This window comes from Hemiscyllium ocellatum, chromosome 35 (assembly GCF_020745735.1).
Source record: "Hemiscyllium ocellatum isolate sHemOce1 chromosome 35, sHemOce1.pat.X.cur, whole genome shotgun sequence".
Classification (NCBI taxonomy): domain Eukaryota; kingdom Metazoa; phylum Chordata; class Chondrichthyes; order Orectolobiformes; family Hemiscylliidae; genus Hemiscyllium; species Hemiscyllium ocellatum.
Window position 1 is genome coordinate 32,739,311 of NC_083435.1, and position 19,080 is coordinate 32,758,390.

A 19,080-nucleotide genomic window follows, 5' to 3' on the forward strand; every position below is an offset into this window, starting at 1 on the left:
TAGTCAGCATGGCTTTGTGAGGGGCAGGTCACGCCTCACAAGCCTTATTGAGTTCTTTGAGGATGTGACAATAGACGTTGATGAAGGTCAAGCAGTGGATGTGATGTATATGTATTTCAGTAAGGCATTTGATAAGGTTCCCCAGGGTAGGTTCATTCAGAAAGTTGCTGAAAATGTGTTGCTGGTTAAAGCGCAGCAGGTCAGGCAGCATCCAAGGAACAGGAAATTCGACGTTTCGGGCACAAGCCCTTCATCAGGAATCATTCCTTGGATGACCTGTTCCTTGGATGCTGCCTGACCTGCTGCGCTTTAACCAGCAACACATTTTCAGCTCTGATCTCCAGCATCTGCAGACCTCACTTTTTACTCATTCAGAAAGTTAGGCGGTATGGGATACGGGGAAATTTGGCTATCTGGATACAGATTTGGCTCACCGAAAGAAAATGGGAATGGATCTGTTCTTGGGCCTCTGCTCTTTGTAGTTTTTTATAAATGACTTGGATGGAGAAGTGTCAGGGTGGGTTAGTATGTTTGCCGATGACACAGAGGTCAGTGGTGTTGCAAATAGTGTCAAGAGCTGTTACAGGCTGTGACCAGACATTGACAGGATGCAGAGCTGAGCTGAGGAGTGTCAGATGGAGTTCAACCTGCATAAATTTGAAACCTGCATACAGGGTTAAAGACAGGATTCTTGGCAGTGTGGAGGAACAGCAGGTTCTTGGAGTCCACTTGCGTTCTTCCCTCAAAGTTGTCACCCAAGTTGATCGGGTTGTAAAGAAGGTGTATGGTGTTTGGCTTTCATTAACATGAGGATTGAATTTAAGAGTTGCGAGGCTTTGCTGCAGCTCTATAAAACCCTGTTTAGATCGCACTTGGAATATTGTGTCCAGTTCTGGTTGCCCCATTATAGGAAAGATGGAAGTGCTTTAGTGAAGGTGCAGAGGAGATTTACCAGAATGCTCCCTGGATTGGAGGGCTTTTCCTATGAAGAGAGGTTGAGTGAGCTAGGACTGTTCACTCAGGAGAACAGAAGGAAAAGACATGACTTGATAGAGATGTACAAGGTAATGAGACGCATAGACAAAGTAGACAGCCAGAATGATTTCCCCAGGGCAGAAATGGCTGTCACGAGGTGATTGGAGGATGGTTATAGGGAAGGTGTCAGAGTTATGTTCTTTCTGCAGAGAGTGGTGGGTGTGTGTAATGCACTGCCAGCAGTAGTAATAGAGTTAGAGACATTAGGGACTTTTAAGCAACTGCTGGACACACACTTGGACGTCAGTAAATTGAGGGGTGTGTAGGTTAGGTTGATCTTAGATTGAGATAAATGCTTGGCACAATATCGTGAGTTGAAGGGCCTTACTGTGCTGTACTGTTCTTTGTTCTATGTTCTATATAAGATATGCCTAGCCTTTCCAAAACTTCCGTTAACACAACTTTGTTTGAAAAGAAACACAAGATGTTTCGTTTTACCTTTTTGACAATAAAATCATCAAAACTGAATAAAAATAAATACCTTACATTTCTGAAATGTAATAACTTTCAGAAATCTAGGAGTATATCTAGAAATATGTCTGCAATCTCAGGAACAGTTGCAAGACCCACTGTACACTCAGTCCACCATTTTGTACTCCTGAAGACCATAGCTGCTCATTCCATTAATGATTATATATCTGTTTGTCTTAGCCTTAATCGGGACTCAAAAGACCTTTGTAGTGCTGGATAGGGTAAATGGGCAAAGTATTTTCCCAGGGGTCAGGGAGTCCAGAATTGGAGAGCATAGGTTTAGGGTGAGGGGGGAAAGATATAAAGGAGAGCAGAGGGGCAACTTTTTCAGGCAGAGGGTGGTAGGTGTAAGGCATGAGCTGCCAGAGGAAGTGGTAGAGGCTGGTACAATTACAACATTTAAGAGGCATTTGTACAGGTATATGAATAGGAAGGGTTTGGAGGGATATGGTCCGTGTGCTGGCAGGTGGGATTAGGTTAGGTTGGGATATCTGGTCGGCATGGACGGGTTGGACCGAAGGGTCTGTTTCCATGCTGTACATCTCTATTACTCTATAATTCCACAAATGTACAACCTAGTGGTAGGGAGGGGTGAAGGTCCTCCTCATCTCCATTTTAAATGGGCAATCCCTTACTTTGAGATTATGACCTCTAGTCTCAAGACACTCCCACAAGGGAAACATTCCATTTGTATCTACACTCTGATCAGTTAGCTAAGTTGGCTAGATGACTGGTTTGTGATGCAATTCAATTCCCATTGGACTGATCTATTTCTACTCAGTTGGTGCAGAAATTTAATGAGCACTGTTGCCATCACTATGCATTGCAGACCAGTCATTCAGCCAAATTAACAAACAACCTGTACTGTGAAAGGACTCCCCTTCTTGATCTTGGCTGAGGAGTGGTGACCGTTAGGTTTAAACCATGAGAGGTTTCTCGTTAAGGAGAGTGCAGTGCAATGCTCCCTCAGGACTATGGGGATCTGCCCTGTAAGGCCTCCTAAAAATGTGTTTCAATAAGGTCTTGGCTCATTGTTCTAAAAGCCAATGAATATTGCATGGATTGACCCTCGCTTTTCAGAATATATACCATTCGTTTAGACATGGAACCTATATGTCATATCTCATGTTTGTAGATCACACAAAGCAGGGTGGGAGTGCATACTTCTAGGAGGATACAGAGAAGCTTCAGTGGAATTTTGACACGTTGAGTAAATGGGCACATAAGTGGCAGATGCAACATACGGTTAATAACTATGACATTATTCGCATTGTTCGCAAAACCAGGCAGCTTGTTATCTGAATGATGATAAATTGAGCAAGGAGACCTCACGTAATGAGACCCAAATGTTATCATGCATCAATTGTTGAATGTAAGCATGCAGATCCAGGAGGTGGTGAAGAAGCCAAATGATATGTTGGCTTTCATAGCAAGTGGATTGAGCAGAGTATTGTGTGCCGATTTTGGTTGTCTTATCTGCCTAAGCATGTTCTGACTATTGAGAGAGTATAAAGTAGGTGAGCTTGATGGCAAGAATGAGATCTGGGGAGAAACTGGATTAACTCATACTGAATTCACTCAAGTTTAGATGAATAATGAAGGAATCTCATGGAAAGACATAAAATTCGAGCAGGATTAGGTGGGGTATACATGGGAAGGATGTTCTCTATGACCAGGGAATTCAGAATCACATGGAGTCATAGAGTCTGACAGCATGGAGACAGACCCTTTGGCCCAAACTGGTCCATGCCAACTAAAATATCCCCCAACGCTAACTCCATTTCTCTGCACTTGGCCCATATCCTTGTAAACCTTCCCTATCCATATACTTTTCCAAATGCCTTTAAATGTTGTTAATGTACCTACCTCAACCAATTTGGCTGGCAGCTCATTCCATAAGTGTTCCACCCTCTGTGCAAAAAAAAGTTTTTCCTTAGATTCCCTTTTATTCTTTCCCCTCTGGTCTTAAATTGATGCCCTCTAGTCCTTGATTCCCCAACCCTGGGAAAAAGACTGGCTGCATTTATCCTATTCATGCTTCTCATGATCTTATATGCTTCTATAAGATAACCCCTCAGTCTTCTACCATCTCTTGATTTTACTCTTTCTGATTACTTGGTAATGTGGATGAGCAGAGGGATCTTGGTGTCCACGTACACAGATCTCTGAAAGTTGCCACCAAGGTAAATAGTGCTGTGAAGAAGGCATATGGCGTACTGGCTTTTATTGGTAGAGGAATTGAGTTCCGGAGTTCTGAGATCATGTTGCAGTTGTATAAGACTCTGGTGCGGCCGCATCTGGAGTATTGTGTGCAGTTTTGGTCGCCATACTATAGGAAGGATGTGGAGGCGCTGGAACGGGTGCAGAGGAGGTTTACCAGGATGTTGCCTAGTATGGTAGGAAAATCGTATGAGGAAAGGCTGAGGCATTTGGGGCTGTTTTCATTGGAGAAAAGAAGGTTTAGGGGTGACCTGATAGAGGTGTACAAGATGATTAGGGGTTTAGATAGAATTGACATTGAGAACCTTTTTCCATGTATGGAGTCAGCTATTATGAGGGGGCATAGCTTTAAATTAAGGGGAGCTAGGTATAGGACAGATGTTAGGGGTAGATTCTTTACTCAGCGAGTCGTGAGTTCATGGAATGCCCTGCCAGTAGCAGTGGTGGACTCTCCCTCTTTATGGGCATTTAAATGGGCATTGGATAGGCATATGGAGGAAAGTGTGCTAGTATAGGTTAGGTGAGCTTGGGTTGGTGCAACATTGAGGGCCAAAGGACCTGTACTGCGCTGTATTTTTCTATGTTCTATTACTGTGTCTCCTTCCAGCCTTGCACTTGCCTCCCTACTGTGAAAGTTACCTCCTCCTCCTCCTCTTTGTTCCACCCCCAACTGCCACCACCACCACTTATGTAGAAAAATCCCTCCCTTGCAGCACAAGCAAACCTGGCTGCCAAGATATTGGACATCCTCCAGTTCAGATGTTACCCATCCCTCTTAAACAGGTCACCTCTGCCACAGAAAGGATCCCGATCATTTAAAAATCTGCATTCCTGCCCCCTGCACCAATTCTTCAGCCATGCATTCATCTGCCATATCCTCCTGTTTTTACCCTCACTGACACATAGCGCAGGAATTAATCCGGAGACTACTACAAACAGACTCCTGGTTTTTAACTTTTTGCCTAACTCTCTATAATCACTCCACAGGACCTTAACCCTATTTCTCCCTATATAGTTTGTATATCAACATGCACGATGGCTTCTGACTACTTACCCTCCCCCTTGACAATGTTCTGCAGCTGCTCTGAGACGACCTGAACCCTGTCACCCAGAAGGCAACACACCATCTTCGATTCCTATTTGCGGCCACGGAATCTCCTACTTGTACCCCTAACTACCAAGTCTCCTATCCTTTCCCACTCTGCCACAATGCCAGTCTTAGCACCACTGACCTGGCTACTACTGCTCTCCTCTGAATGGTCATTACCTCAACAGTATCCAAACTGGTATACCTGTTTTCGAGGGAAATGCAGACAGGGGATTCCTGCACTTTCTCCATACTTCCTCTACTTTTCCTGGTGATCACCTGCTCTGCCTGCACTTTAGATGTGACCACTTCACTAAAACTCTTATCTATGAAGCGCTCAGCATCTCGGATGATCTTGAGCGCATCCAGCTCCAGCTCCCTAACACAGTCTCCCAGGAGCTGCAGCTGGGTGCACTACCCACAGGTGTAGTCATCAGATTCCCTGAGCTCCCATATCTGCAACTGCCCTAACTGCCATATCAACTGCAGTAAGACTGAAGAGAAAAATGTAAAAGACTGTACCTGAGATTATCTGTATTTTTTTTTTGTTGAGCCACTGCTCTCCGAAGCCTCTCGAGCCAAAGCCTTGCTATTTACTCTACTACCAGCAAATGTTGCAATGGTACATCTCTCTACCCCCTCTTTTTTTTTCCCCACAGTTTAAGAATATGGAGTAAACAGTTTAGAACTAAGATAGGGAGAAATTTGTTCACCCAGAGACTGGTGAACATGTGGAATTCTTTGCCACAGAAAACTATTGATATCATCCTTGGGACTAAAGGGAACAAGGGTTATGGAAGAGAAAGCGAGAGCAGAATACTGAGTCGATGATCGGACAAAATGATTTTGAATAGTGGAGCATGTTCAAAAGGCCAAAAGGTCTACTGCTGTTCCCTATTCAATATTTCTACTTAGCATCCCAATCCACTCAACGTCTCATAAGAAAATTTCTCCATACTTGGCATTATTATTCCTTGGATGCTGCCTAACCTGCTGTGCTTTAACCAGCAACACATTTTCAATTATTCTACTGAACCTTCTTAGGATTGCATCCAATACTTGTGTATCTTCCCTTTGCTAAGAGAACAAAGATTCTTCACAGTATTCCAACTGTGATCTGACTAGTGCCATGTAAAGTTTTAGGAAAACCTCCAACCTGAAATGTTAATTTTGTTTTATATTCTCTCAACGGACAATGCCTGATCTGTTGACCAGCTTTTCATTCACTCTTCTAACTAAGGATTTCCTGAATCCATGATATTTCACAATGGCAGGTCTTATTCGCAGAGACATGTCTTGACCTATTGGTTATGAAAATATATGTTTGCATTAGAATTTGTTATGGTACATGGCCTTATCCTTCCCATGTAGATTTGCATCAGTTTCAGCTGTGGTGAACATGGAGATAGATCTTCTGGGTTTAGCCTGAAATGCTTTCAGTCCAGCAAAACCCAGCATTACTTGAGGTAAAACTGGAACTGGAAGAACACTGTACAGGAAACTTGGAGGCAAGACAGAACAATCCTTAAAGAAAGATAAATACAGTTGTTATTTATAAGAACAAATATTCTGTCAAACTTTTTATCTATTTTACCATGTGCAAATACTTGACTTATTTTGGGGATTTGACTATTTCAAGCCTGGGGTGTTATTGTGGCTCAGTGGTTAGCACTGCTGCCTCACAGCGCAAGAGACCCAGGTTCAATTCCACTCGTCGGTATCTGATTGGCAGAAAAAGCAAACTCCGCACAGTGTTTGTCTGGGTTTTCTCTCACAGTTCAAAGCTGTACAAGTTAGGTGGATTGGCCATGCGAAATTGCCCATAGTATCCAGGGATGTGTAGGTTGGATGGATCAGCTGTGGGAAATCCAGAGTTATAGGGATAGGATACAGACTGGTTCTCTTCGGAGAGTTGATGGAGACTCTTCGGAGACTCAATGGGCTGAGTGGCCTGCTTCCACACTGTGGGGATTTTGATTCTATGACTGGCACATTCTTCTAACTCCCAAGTTGAGAGTCTGGAAATCGAACTTCTTGCACCACTGCAATCAAGGTTTGAGATTTTAAGCTCTTTACAATATAAAAATGACAATCCAAAACTTTCATGGCTTCTTCACTTTGATGTCAATATCACAATCTATCAGATTATGGATTCTACTGAATTCAGCAGTGTGCCTTTGTCACATTTTTTTAACTAATTGCTCTTTTTTGTAGTTATCTTCATGAAAATAAATAGTTAGCGCAGGGGTCAAATTTGGGCATGAAATGGGAATCAAAGAATAAAGAAAATGCAATTGAGGGTGGAATTAATGTGGGACATGATATAAGCAAATGACAAGTAGAGACTGAAAGTGCAAATCTAAGAGCAAATCAGATATAATTGGAAATTACAACATTAAGAGGACACATTTAAAATACTGTATTTGAATGCATGTACAATTTGAACAAAATAAGTGAATTAGTGGTACAAATTGAGGTAAATAAGCATGACTAACTGGTGATAACTGAGATGGTCCCCCTACAGCCTTAAATTTCACCTGAATATTAAAATATATGTGACATTTAGGAAGTACAGGCAGTTAGGAAAGGGTGGAGGTTTAAGATTATATTAGCTCAACAGAGAGTGATTAAATTAATGCAGGGAAACAAAATAGAGAGGCGCTATGCGTAGAGATGAGAAATTAAAAAAAAAACAAGTTTTCTTTTGTGCGAGGCTGATACCAATAGTAATCATATGTCTGGACAAGGAATAAATAATGGCTGCTTCTCAAAATGCTGTAGCAATTGTCATGCGGGATTTAAACCTATTTGTACACCAGAAATATTAGATGGAAAAATAGTAGTCTAGAGGAGGAATGTTTTGCGACAGTTTCTTAGACCAGCATGTTATGGCATCAGCCTGCGAACAGGCTGTGCTAGATCTTGTTTTATCCAATGAGATAAGATTAATTACTGACTTCATAATACAGAAAGCCTCACAGGGTGAAAACAACCATAATATAGTTGAGTTTTGCACACAGTTTGAGAGAGAGAGAGAGAAAAGTGGAGCCAAGGCGACTCTGTTGAAATGAAACAAGGTCCAGTTTGAAGGCATGAAAGCAGAACTAATGAAAGTAAATTGGTAACTTAGATTAAGAGACAGATCAATAGAGATTTGGTAGAAATATTGAAAGGGATTTTCCAGGAAGCACAGAACAGATGCATTCCAAAACAATAAGTAAAGTATTGTAAGGGATGAACCTGCCATCTATGATGAAATGTATAAAAAAGTGAAAGATAATATCAAACTGAGTGTAAGTGGGGAAAGAAATCTGCAAAGATAAGGGGCAGGTAAGAAGATTTGAAGCAATATGAGAAATTAATGAGGGTAAAATTAGTGTACAAAAGAAAGTTCAGCAAAAATATAAAAGCAGCTGAGAAACATTTCATCAGATATTTTTAAAAAATTAGAACTATCAAAATAAATACTAATCCCATTTAAAATGAGTCTGGGGAATTAGTAATAGCGGATAAAGAAATGATGTATGAATTGAACGCACATTTTGCACTGGTCTTCATTAGACAGGAAATATGAAGCACCCTGGAAATAGCTGTAACTCTGGATTTGAAAGGGAGGGTTAACTCAAAGTTACAATTACCAGAGAATTAGTACTGAGTAAGCAGTTTGAACTGCATGTTGACAGGTCCCCACATCCTGATAAATTTCACCTTAGGCCTTACAGGAGTAGCCAGTTGATGTCATTCTTAAGTATTTTTAATCAACCTTTTCAGAGATATTATTTGCACTTCAGAAGCAGGTGGGACTTGAATGCAGGCTATTTGGCTCAGAGATAGATAAACTACTACTGCACCACAAACCAGTACGGTTCTTATAATTTTACAAAACTCATTAGATTCAGGGAAGATTTCTTTTGGTAGGAAACTGACTAATTGTTTTCATTCAAAAAGGGACTGAGACAGAAAACAGGAAACTACATGTCAGTTAGCTTAACATCTGTCAAAGGCAAAGGTTTAAAGCTGTTGGTAAAGACATTATACAAGACATTATGGTACATTCAAGATAATCATGTTGAGCCAACATGGCTTTGACAATAGGAAGTCATTTTTGCTCATTTATTGGATTTCTATGAAGTAGTAACTTGGGCTGTGAATAATGGGAAATAATGAGATGAGTTCTATTTTGATTTTCAGTCATGAAGATAAGATGCTGTATCAAAGGTTATTGAGGAAAAAAAAAGTTTCTGGTCTAAGAGGTAATATATTGGTGTAGATGAAAGATTAGCTTGCTAACAGCAAGCACAGAGTAAGGATGAGTGGGTCTTTTTTAGGCCAGAAGGATATCATTATTGTGTGCCTCAGAGGCTGGTGCTAGGGTCTCAACACTTGGCAATTTATGTAAGTGATTTGGATGATGGGATCAAAAGTATGATAACAAAATTGGCTGATCAGAAAATCAATTGGAAAGATGACATAAACCTATGAGGGGTTATACCTAGTGGAAATTAGATTAGATTAGATTACTTAGATTATTTACAGTGTGGAAACAGGCCATTCGGCCCAACAAGTCCACACCGACCCGCCGAAGTGTAACCCACCCATACCCCTACATTTACCCCTTTACCCCTTGGGCAATTTAGCATGGCCAATTCACCTAACCTGCACATCTTTGGACTGTGGGAGGAAACCGGAGCACCCGGAGGAAACCCACGCACACACGGGGAGAACGTGCAAACTCCACACAGACAGTTACCTGAGGCAGGAATTGAACCCGGGTCTCTGGCGCTGTGAGGCAGCAGTGCTGACCACTGTGCCACAGTGAATGGGCTTAGATCTGGAAAATGTAGTACAATGTGGGCAAGTGTCAAATTGTTCATTTTGCCATTAGAAATGTTTTAAAAAGCAGAATTTCTAAATGGTGAGAGGTTGTGGAGCTCTGAGATTCAGGTGTTCAAGTCATGAATCTTAGAATATTAGTAAAAACAAGTCATCAAGAAAGCTAATGGAATGTCATGGTTTGTTGCGAGCAGAATTACATCAAAGAGTGCACAACTTTATGCTTTAGTTATACAAGATGTTGTTAAGTCCACATCTTCAGTACTGTGTTCAATACTGGCCACAGTGCTTATAGGAAGGATCCTAATGCAGGGAAAGCAAATCAGAGAAAGTACACTAACCTAATACCTGGAAGGACTGGATCACCTTATCAGTAAAAACTGGTTAAACTAGGCCTATGTTGCTCTGAAATTAATAGGAGTGAGGGTTGAATTAGTTGGAACATACAAGGTCCTGATAGAATTAACCAGCTACATGTTGAAAGATTATTTCCTCTTTTAGTCAATCAGAATTAAGGATCACAGTTTAAATGAGAGATCAGGAACCTGTTTTTTTTAACGTCTGAGGTTGAAATTCTTTTTCTTGAAAGCCAATGAATGCAGAATCTTTAAATATTTTAAGACAAGGTTAGACCAATTCTCGCTTACCAATAGGATTAAAGATTGTCAGGAATATGCAGAAATGCTAACTTATGTTATAGAGTCATAGAGATGGACAGCACGGAAACAGACCCTTTGGTTCAACCCGTCCATGCCGACCAGATAACCCAAACCAATCTAGCCCCACCTGCCAGCACCCGGCCCATATCCCTCCAAACTCTTCCCATTCATATACCCATTCAAATGCCTCTTAAATGTTGCAATTGTACCAGCCTCCACTTCCTCTGGCAACTCATTCCATACACATACTACTGTCTGCATGAAAAAGTTGCCCCTTAGGTCTCTTTTATATCTTTCCCCTCTCACCCTAAACCTATGCCCTCTAGTTCTGGACTCCCTGACCCCAGGGAAAAGACTTTGTCTATTTATCCTATCCATGCCCCTTATAATTTTGTAAACCTCTATAAGGTCACCCCTCAGCCTCCAATGCTCCAAGGAAAACAGCCCCAGCCTGTTCAGCCGCCCCCAGTAGCTCAGATCCTCCAACCCTGGCAACATCCTTGTAAATCTTTTCTGAACCCTTTTGAGTTTCACAACATCTTTCCGATAGGAAGGAGACCAGAATTGCACGCAATATTCCAAAAGTGGCCTAACCAATGTCCTGTACAGCCGCAACATGACCTCCCAACTCCTGTACCCTACACTCTGACCAATAAAGGAAAGCACACCAAATGCCACCTTCACTATCATATCTTCTGTGATGCCACTTTCTAGGAGTTATGAGCCTGCATTCCAAGGTCTCTTTATTCAGCAACACTCCCTAGGACCTTAATATTAAGTGTATTAGTCCTGCTAAGATTTGCTTTCCCAAAATGCAGCACCTCGCATTTATCTGAATTAAACTTCATTTGCCACTTCTCAGCCCATTGGCCCATCTGGTGCAGATCCTGTTGTAATCTGAGGTAACCTTCATCGCTGTCCACTACACCTCCAACTTTGGTGTCATCTGCAAACTTACTAACTGAACCTCTTATGTTCGTATCCAAATCATTTATGTAAATGACAAAATGTAGAGGCCCCAGCACCGATCCTTGTGGCACTCCGCTGGTCACAGGCCTCCAGTCTGGAAAATCAACCCTCCACCACCACCCTCTGTCTTCTACCTTTGAGCCAGTTCTGTATCCAAATGGCTAGTTCTCCCTGTATTCCACGAGATCTAACCTTGCTAACCAGTCTCCCATGAAGAACCTTGTCGAACGTCTTACTGAAGTCCATATAGATCACATCTACTGCTCTGCCCTCATCAATCTTCTTTGTTACTTCATCAAAAAACTCAATCAAGTTTGTGAGACATGATTTCCCATGCACAAAGCCATGTTGGCTATCCCAAATCAGTCCTTGCCTTTCCAAATACATGTACATCCTGTCCCTCAGGATTCCCTCCAACAACTTGCCACCACCGAGGTCAGGCTCACTGGTCTATAGTTCCGTGGCTTGTCTTTACCGTCCTTCTTAAACAGTGGTACCACGTTTGCCAATCTCCAGTCTTCCGGCACCTCACCTGTGACTATCGATGATACAAATATCTCAGCAAGAGGCCCAGCAATCACTTCTCTAGCTTCTCACAGAGTTCTCGGGTACACCTGATCAGGTCCTGGGGATTTATCCACTTTTAACCGTTTCAAGACATCCAGCACTTCCTCCTCTGTAATCTGGATAATTTGCAAGACGTCACCATCTATTTCCCTACAGTCTATATCTTCCATATCCTTTTCCACAGTAAATACTGATGCAAAATATTCATTTAGTACCTCCCCCATTTTCTGTGGCTCCACAAAAAGGCCGTCTTGCTGATCATTGAGGGGCCCTATTATCTCCCTAGTTATCCTTTTGTCCTTAATATATTTGTAAAAACCCTTTGAATTCTCCTTAATTCTGTTTGCCAAAGCTATTTCATGTCCCCGTTTTGCCGTCCTGATTTCCCTCTTAAGTACACTTCTACTTTCTTTATATTCTTCTAAGGATTCACTCGATCGATCCTGTCTATACCTGACATATGCTTCCTTCTTTTTCTTAACCAAACCCTCAATTTCTTTAGTCATCAAGCATTCCCTATACCTACCTGCCCACCCTTTCTCCCTGACAGGAATATACTTTCTCTGGATTCTTGTTATCTCATTTCTGAAGGCTTCCCATTTTTCAAGCTGTCCCTTTACCTGTGAACATTTGCCTTCAATCAGCTTTTGAAAGTTCTTGCCTATTACCATCAAAATTGGCCTTTCTCCAATTTAGAACTTCAACTTTTAGATCTGGTCTATCCTTTTCCATCACTATTTTAAAACAAAGAGAATTATGGTCGCTGGCCCCAAAGTGCTCCCGAACTGACACCTCAGTCACCTGCCCTGCCTTATTTCCCAACAGAAGATCAAGTTTTGCACTCTCTCTCGTAGGTACATCCACATACAGAATCAGAATTTTGTCTTGTACACACTTAAGAAATTCCTCTCCATCTAAATCTTTAACACTATGGCAGTCCCAGTCGATGTTTGGAAAGTTAAAATCCCCTACCATAACTACCCTCTTATTCTTACAGATAGCTGAGATCTCCTTTCATGTTTGTTTCTCAACTTCCCTCTGAATATTGGGGGGTCTATAATACAATCCCAATAAGGTGATCATCCCTTTATTTCTCAGTTCCACCCAAATAACCTCCCTAGATGTATTTCCGGGAATATCCTCCCTCAGCACAGCTGTAATGCTATCCCTTATCAAAAATGCCACTCCCCCTCCTCTCTTGCCTCCCTTTCTGTCCTTCTTGTAGCATTTGTATCCTGGAACATTAAGCTGCCAGTCCTGTCCATCCCTGAGCCACGTTTCCATAATTGCTATGCTATCTCAGTCCCATGTACCTAACCATGCCCTGCGTTCATCTGCCTTCCCTGTTAGGCCCCTTGCATTGAAATAAATGCAGTTTAATGTATTAGTCCTACCTTGTCCCTGCCTGCCCTGACTGTTTGACTCACTTAGAGATGTACAGCATGGAAACAGACCCTTTGGTCCAACCCGTCCATGCCGACCAGATATCCCAACCCCATCTAGTCCCACCTGCCAGCAACCGGCCCATATCCCTCCAAACTCTTCCTATTCATATACCATTCCAAATGCCTCTTAATGTTGTAATTGTACCAGCCTCCACCACTTCCTCTGGCAGCTCATTCCATACATGTACCACTCTCTGCGAGAAAATGTTGCCCCTTAGGTCTCTCTCATATCTTTCCCCTCTCACCCGAGACTTGTGCCCTCTAGTTCTGGACTCCCCGACCCCAGGGAAAAGACTTTGTCTATTTATCCTATCCATGCCCCTCATAATTTTGTAAACCTCTATAAGGTCACCCCTCAGCCTCCGACGCTCCAGGGAAAACAGCCTCAGCCTGTTCAGCCTCTCCCTGTATCTCAGATCCTCCAACCCTGGCAACATCCTTGTACATCTTTTTTGAACCCTTTCAAGTTTCACAACATCTTTCCGATAGGAAGGAGACCAGAATTGCACGCAATATTCCAACAATGGCCTAACCAATGTCCTGTACAGCCATAATATGACCTCCCAACTCCTGTACTCAATACTCTGACCAATAAAGGAAAGCATACCAAACGCCGCCTTCACTATCCTATCTACCTGCGACTCCACTTTCAAGGAGCTATGAACCTGCACTCCAAGGTCTGTTTGTTCAGCAGCCCTCCCTAGGACTTAGCATTAAATGTATAAGTCCTGCTAAGATTTGCTTTCCCAAAATGCAGCACCTTGCATTTATCTGAATTAAACTCCATCTGCCACTTCTCAGCCCATTGGCTCATCTGGTCCAGATCCTGTTGTAATCTGAGGTAACCCTCTTCACTGTCCACTACACCTCCAATTTTGGTGTCATCTGCAAACTTACTAACTGTACCTTTTATGCTCGCATCCAAATCATTTATGTAAATGATAAAATCATTTATAGTTCAACAGGTTTAATAGGAAGCACACTAGGTTTCACAGCGCCACTCCTTCAGGTGGTTGTGGCCCAGGAGAGGCTTGTGATGAGGCATATTAAGATCCAGCTGCCCCTCCAACTGGACACCCTGCAGTTTGTGTGTTGACCAACCACTCAACAGGTTATGCCTTTTCCATCAGCCTCCATCTGGCCCTCACCCACCTAGAGAAGAAGGACACCTACGTCAGATTACTGTTCATATTCAGTTCTATATTTAACCCGATCGTTCCTCAGCACCTGATCGGAAAGCTCAGTCTGCTTGGCCTAAATACCTCCCTTCGTAACTGGATTCTGGACTTGCTGACTGGGAGAGCTCACTCAGTCTGGATTAGGAACTGACTCCAACAAAATCACACTGAGTATGGAGGCCCCCCCAAAGCTGTGTACTCAGTCTGCTGCTGTTCACCCTGCTGACACAGGGTGCAGCGATGCACAGCTCGAATCCCATCATCAAGTTCACTGATAATACGACTGTAGTGGGTCTCATCAGCACAGATAATGAGTCAGCATACAGAGAGGAGATGCAGCAGCTAACGGACTGGTGCAAAGCCAACAACCTGTCTCTGAACGTGGACATGTTGAAAGAGATCTGTTCTCAGCTGTACCCGTCTCAGATTGATCTCTTTCCTCACTATCTCCCTGGGTCCCACCACCCCTCCCCCTCCCCCCACCCTCACCTTACTAGTTTAAATCCTCCCAAGCAGTTCCAGCAAATTTCCCTTCCAGTATATTAGTCCCCTTCCAATTTAGGTGCAATCCGTCTTTCTTGTACAGGTCTCTTCTACCCCAAAAAAGATTCCAATGATCCAAAAATGTGAATCTTTCACCCATACACCAGCTCCTCAGCCATGCATTCATCTGCTCTATCCTCCTATTCCTGCCCTCACTAGCTCGTAGCACTGGGAATAATCCAGATATTACTACCCTAGAGAACCTCCTTTTTAAATTTCTGCCTAACTCTCTGTAATCTCCCTTCAGAGTCTAAATCTTTTCCCTTCCAATGTCGTTGGTTCCAATGTGGACAATAACATCCTGCTGTACCATGTGTGGTAAGGGGTGTACTCATTTGCTGGGTTAAATTAATAGCTCTGGCTTATATTTTAAGTTTAATCATGAGACTTACCTCCAAGGACATATAATCAAGAAAGAATCCACTATATTCACTACTGCTGCCTTTCTCTTGGACAGACTTATAACAACAATTAACTTATCTGATTCTGTGCTGTGAACTTCGCCCAACAATTCCTCCAAGATTAGTTGCGAATTTCGTTGTTCATTTATTTTCCCAGATGCACTCCAATGTCCAGCGATACACGAATTCAAACAGCAAAGTTAGCAACTGTGCAGGTTCTCTCTTTCTCTCTCTCTCTCTTGTTAAAATCAGATCAGCCGCAATGTTACTGTGTGGTGCAGTAGGCTTGAAAGGCCTCGTCTTAATTCTTGATCATGTCTTTTTGATGATTTCTTATGACCCTCTTTTTCCTGTTAAAAATTTATTTCATAGGGTGTTAGAAAAAGAGGATTTTCTGACAGATCTGGCTGACACATCACACAGATAATCAGGACTTGAATATCTTCAGCATTCAGTCATGGAAGCAAAAGGCATGAGTCGTAATGCAGAGAAACCATACATGTGTTCTATTTGTGGTCGCTGCTTCTGCCGATCATCTGGCCTGTCAAGACACAAGCACAGCCACACCAGCGAGAAACCATGTAAGTGTGGGGACTGTGGCAAGGGGTTCAGTTACCCGTTTGAGCTGGAAATTCATCAGCGCATGCACACTGGGGAAAAACTGTTTACCTGTACCATGTGTGGTAAGGGGTGTACTCATTTCTCTGCCCTCCGGAAGCACTGGCGAGTTCACACTGACCAAAGACCTTTTAAATGTCCAGACTGTGGAAAGTGCTATAAAAGTTCCTGGGAACTGACGTGTCATCAACGTGTTCACACTGATGAACGACCATTCAGGTGCACTCACTGTGGAACTGGTTTCAGGCGATCATCTGATCTAACTGTACACCAACGTAGCCACACTGGGGAGAGACCCTTCACTTGCCCTGTGTGTGGGAAAGGATTCACTCAATCTTCCCAGCTTAGTACCCACCAACTTGTTCACACTAATAAGAGACCTTTTAAGTGTTCTGATTGTGAGAAGAGCTTTAAAAGCAAAAAGCATCTGGTGACTCACCAGCGAGTTCACACTGGTGAGAGACCATTCACTTGCTCTGTATGTGGGAAGGGTTTTGGCCGTTCCTCTTACCTACTGAAGCACCAACTGGTTCACACTGGGGAGAGGCCATTCACGTGCTCTGAGTGTGGGAAAGGGTTTGCTTGTTCATCCTATTTGTTGAAACATCAACGGGTTCACAATGGAGAGAAGCCTTTTTCCTGCTCTGTGTGTGGAAAGAGATTCACTTGCTCATCTAACCTACTGAAACATCAACGAGTCCACACTGGTGAGAGGCCATTCACCTGCTCTACATGTGGGAAAGGATTCACTGTGTCATCCAATCTGTTGAAACACCAGCGAGTTCACAAGTGAATGCAAACTTTATATTATGCTGCTTTTCTTGCTAAAAACGAAGGTCAAAATTGAACATTGTGACATTTGGGATTTGTTTCTGACAATGCTAATAATCCCAATAATGGAGTAGAATTTAAGATGCTTGAAAAATGTGAATTAAGCCAGCATTGTTTTGAACACATTGCTGTAAGATTTTGTCTTACCACCAGTTTTAAGCATTAATTGGCTGGAACCAGACAAACAATTTGGGGAAGGATCTTATGGATGGAAAAGAAATTTAGTCTGGACATACTCCTGCAAGGATCGTAAGGGGACTTGTCCAGGTAAATGTTGAAAGGATATTTTCTGTTGTGTGAAAATCAAGAACTAGGAGTCAGACAGTGAAAATAAGCATACATTCACAATTCGCATTTGGTCTTCCTCAACTCTTCCACTCTGACAGCAAAGAACATATGTGGTTAATCATGAGGTGTATTAAGAATGTAACAAGAGCCCTTTCTTCCATGGGTCAGAGCTCCTAGCCACATACACAAAGGATCTTCTACAGTTGTGCTTAGAATTTGCAAGAGTAACAATGAATCCTGGAAATATGTCATCAGATTATGGTTTGATGTCCAATTGTGACCTGTTCCTCACTGAAACTGAAAAACTGACCTGTTGATAATTGTACAAAGCTTAATGTGTTGGTGTAGGAATTCTAAGTTTACTATTTTAATATCTATTGAAAATAATCGGTTGAAGTTTGCATTAAAATAACAGATGTACAAGTTCACAGGAGTGTTAGCTACTGGTATAATTGTGTACAGACATTTAATTTCCAGGTACAGAAAAATCTGCAGCATGTTTCTGCAATAGGATTGTTTTATTGCTGTGGGCTCTACTCAAATAATTCAATTAAATACAAACCTCAGTCCAACAAGTAAATACTGGTATTGTGTCTTTAATTGTCAAAGAAGTCAGACACATTGTGCTATTAATGGGTGATTCAGCAATGGTGCACATATTTTATTTGTTCATTGGATGCACACATCACCAGCTCAGCCAGCTGTTATTGACCAACTCTGGCTGCTCCTGAGAAGGTTAGAGTCAGCAGCCTTCTTTCATGCTGCATTCTTTTTTTGTTCCAGTTTTTGACCCAGCAACAGTAAAGGATTGGTAGTGTAGTTCCAAGTGAGGTTAGTGTATGGTTTTAGGGGAAATTACAGGTGATGGTTCTCTGATGCAACTGTTCCCTTTGTCCTTCTATGTGGTAGAGTTTGCAAGTTACTGTTGAAAGATGTCTAGTCAGTTACTGCATTGTATCTTGCATTTAATACACACACTTGCCACTGACAGGAAATGATTATTGTGGTACATAGGTTCCTTGTAATTGGTTACTTTGTATGGGATGATGTCAAGCTACTTGAGTGATATTGAAGCTGCAAATAGCCCGGAAATTGTAGAATATTCCATTACATCCATGCCTTGTAATTGATTGAGTAGCATTGGTGAGACAGAACCTGAGTTATTTGTTGTTGATTTCTTAAACTCTGACCTGCTGTTCTAGCCACAGTAGTTATATGGCTTAATCAGTTCAGTTTCTGGTCAATGGTAAACAATACCTCCCCCTCTTCTTCCCACCCACCCAAGAAAGTATGTATAGAAGTGAAATTCAGCCATAGAATAAATGGAACAACATTGGAAGTCAAGAGGTGATTTTTACATTCTTTTTTGCTGCTTTTTTTTTGTTTACTTACCTGGCAAGCATTTTACTTGATGCTAGCTAGCCAGGGCTTTATATTGTTTACAACTTGTTACATACGGATGTCAAATGTTTCAATGTCTGAGAAGTCACACATGGTGCTGAATGTTGTGCAAACATCAGTGGACATAGTGTTCTTAGTTCAGGGTGGTGGGGAGGTCATTGTTGAAGCAGATGCTGCCTGACCTGTGCTTTTCCAGCATCACTCTAATCTTGACTCTAGTCTCCAGCATTTGCAGTCCTCACTTTCACCTCGCAGGTGATGATGGCTGAGCTGAGGAGACTACTCTGAGGAACACCTTCAGAGCTGTTGTTCTGCTGAAATAATTCACCGACAACAATAACTTCCCTTTGTTCAAAACATGACTTGAACCAGTGGAAAGCTTCTCACCACCAAAACTGATTTCCACTGACTTTTTATTTTTGCTAGTATCCATGATGCCTCCGAAGAATAAATGCTGCCCTGAGTTTAGGAAATCATACCCACTTCTGTTTTTTTGTCCGCATTTTAACAGAGGAGGGCCTAAGTTGATTGAGC

General features: G+C 42.2%; 1 protein-coding gene across 1 annotated transcript; it reads left to right on the plus strand.

Annotated features, from left to right (window-relative positions):
* The first annotated feature begins 15,865 nt into the window (after positions 1-15,865).
* Positions 15,866-16,819, plus strand: LOC132832617 (zinc finger protein ZFP2-like). Its single transcript, XM_060850700.1, has one exon. The coding sequence runs from the start codon at positions 15,866-15,868 to the stop codon at positions 16,817-16,819; it is 954 nt and encodes a 317-aa protein (XP_060706683.1).
* The last annotated feature ends 2,261 nt before the right edge of the window (positions 16,820-19,080 follow it).

Bases quoted from the DNA above. Each gene is read 5' to 3' on its own strand.
- LOC132832617 (XM_060850700.1), top strand. From the start codon at position 15,866: ATGGAAGCAAAAGGCATGAGTCGTAATGCAGAGAAACCATACATGTGT.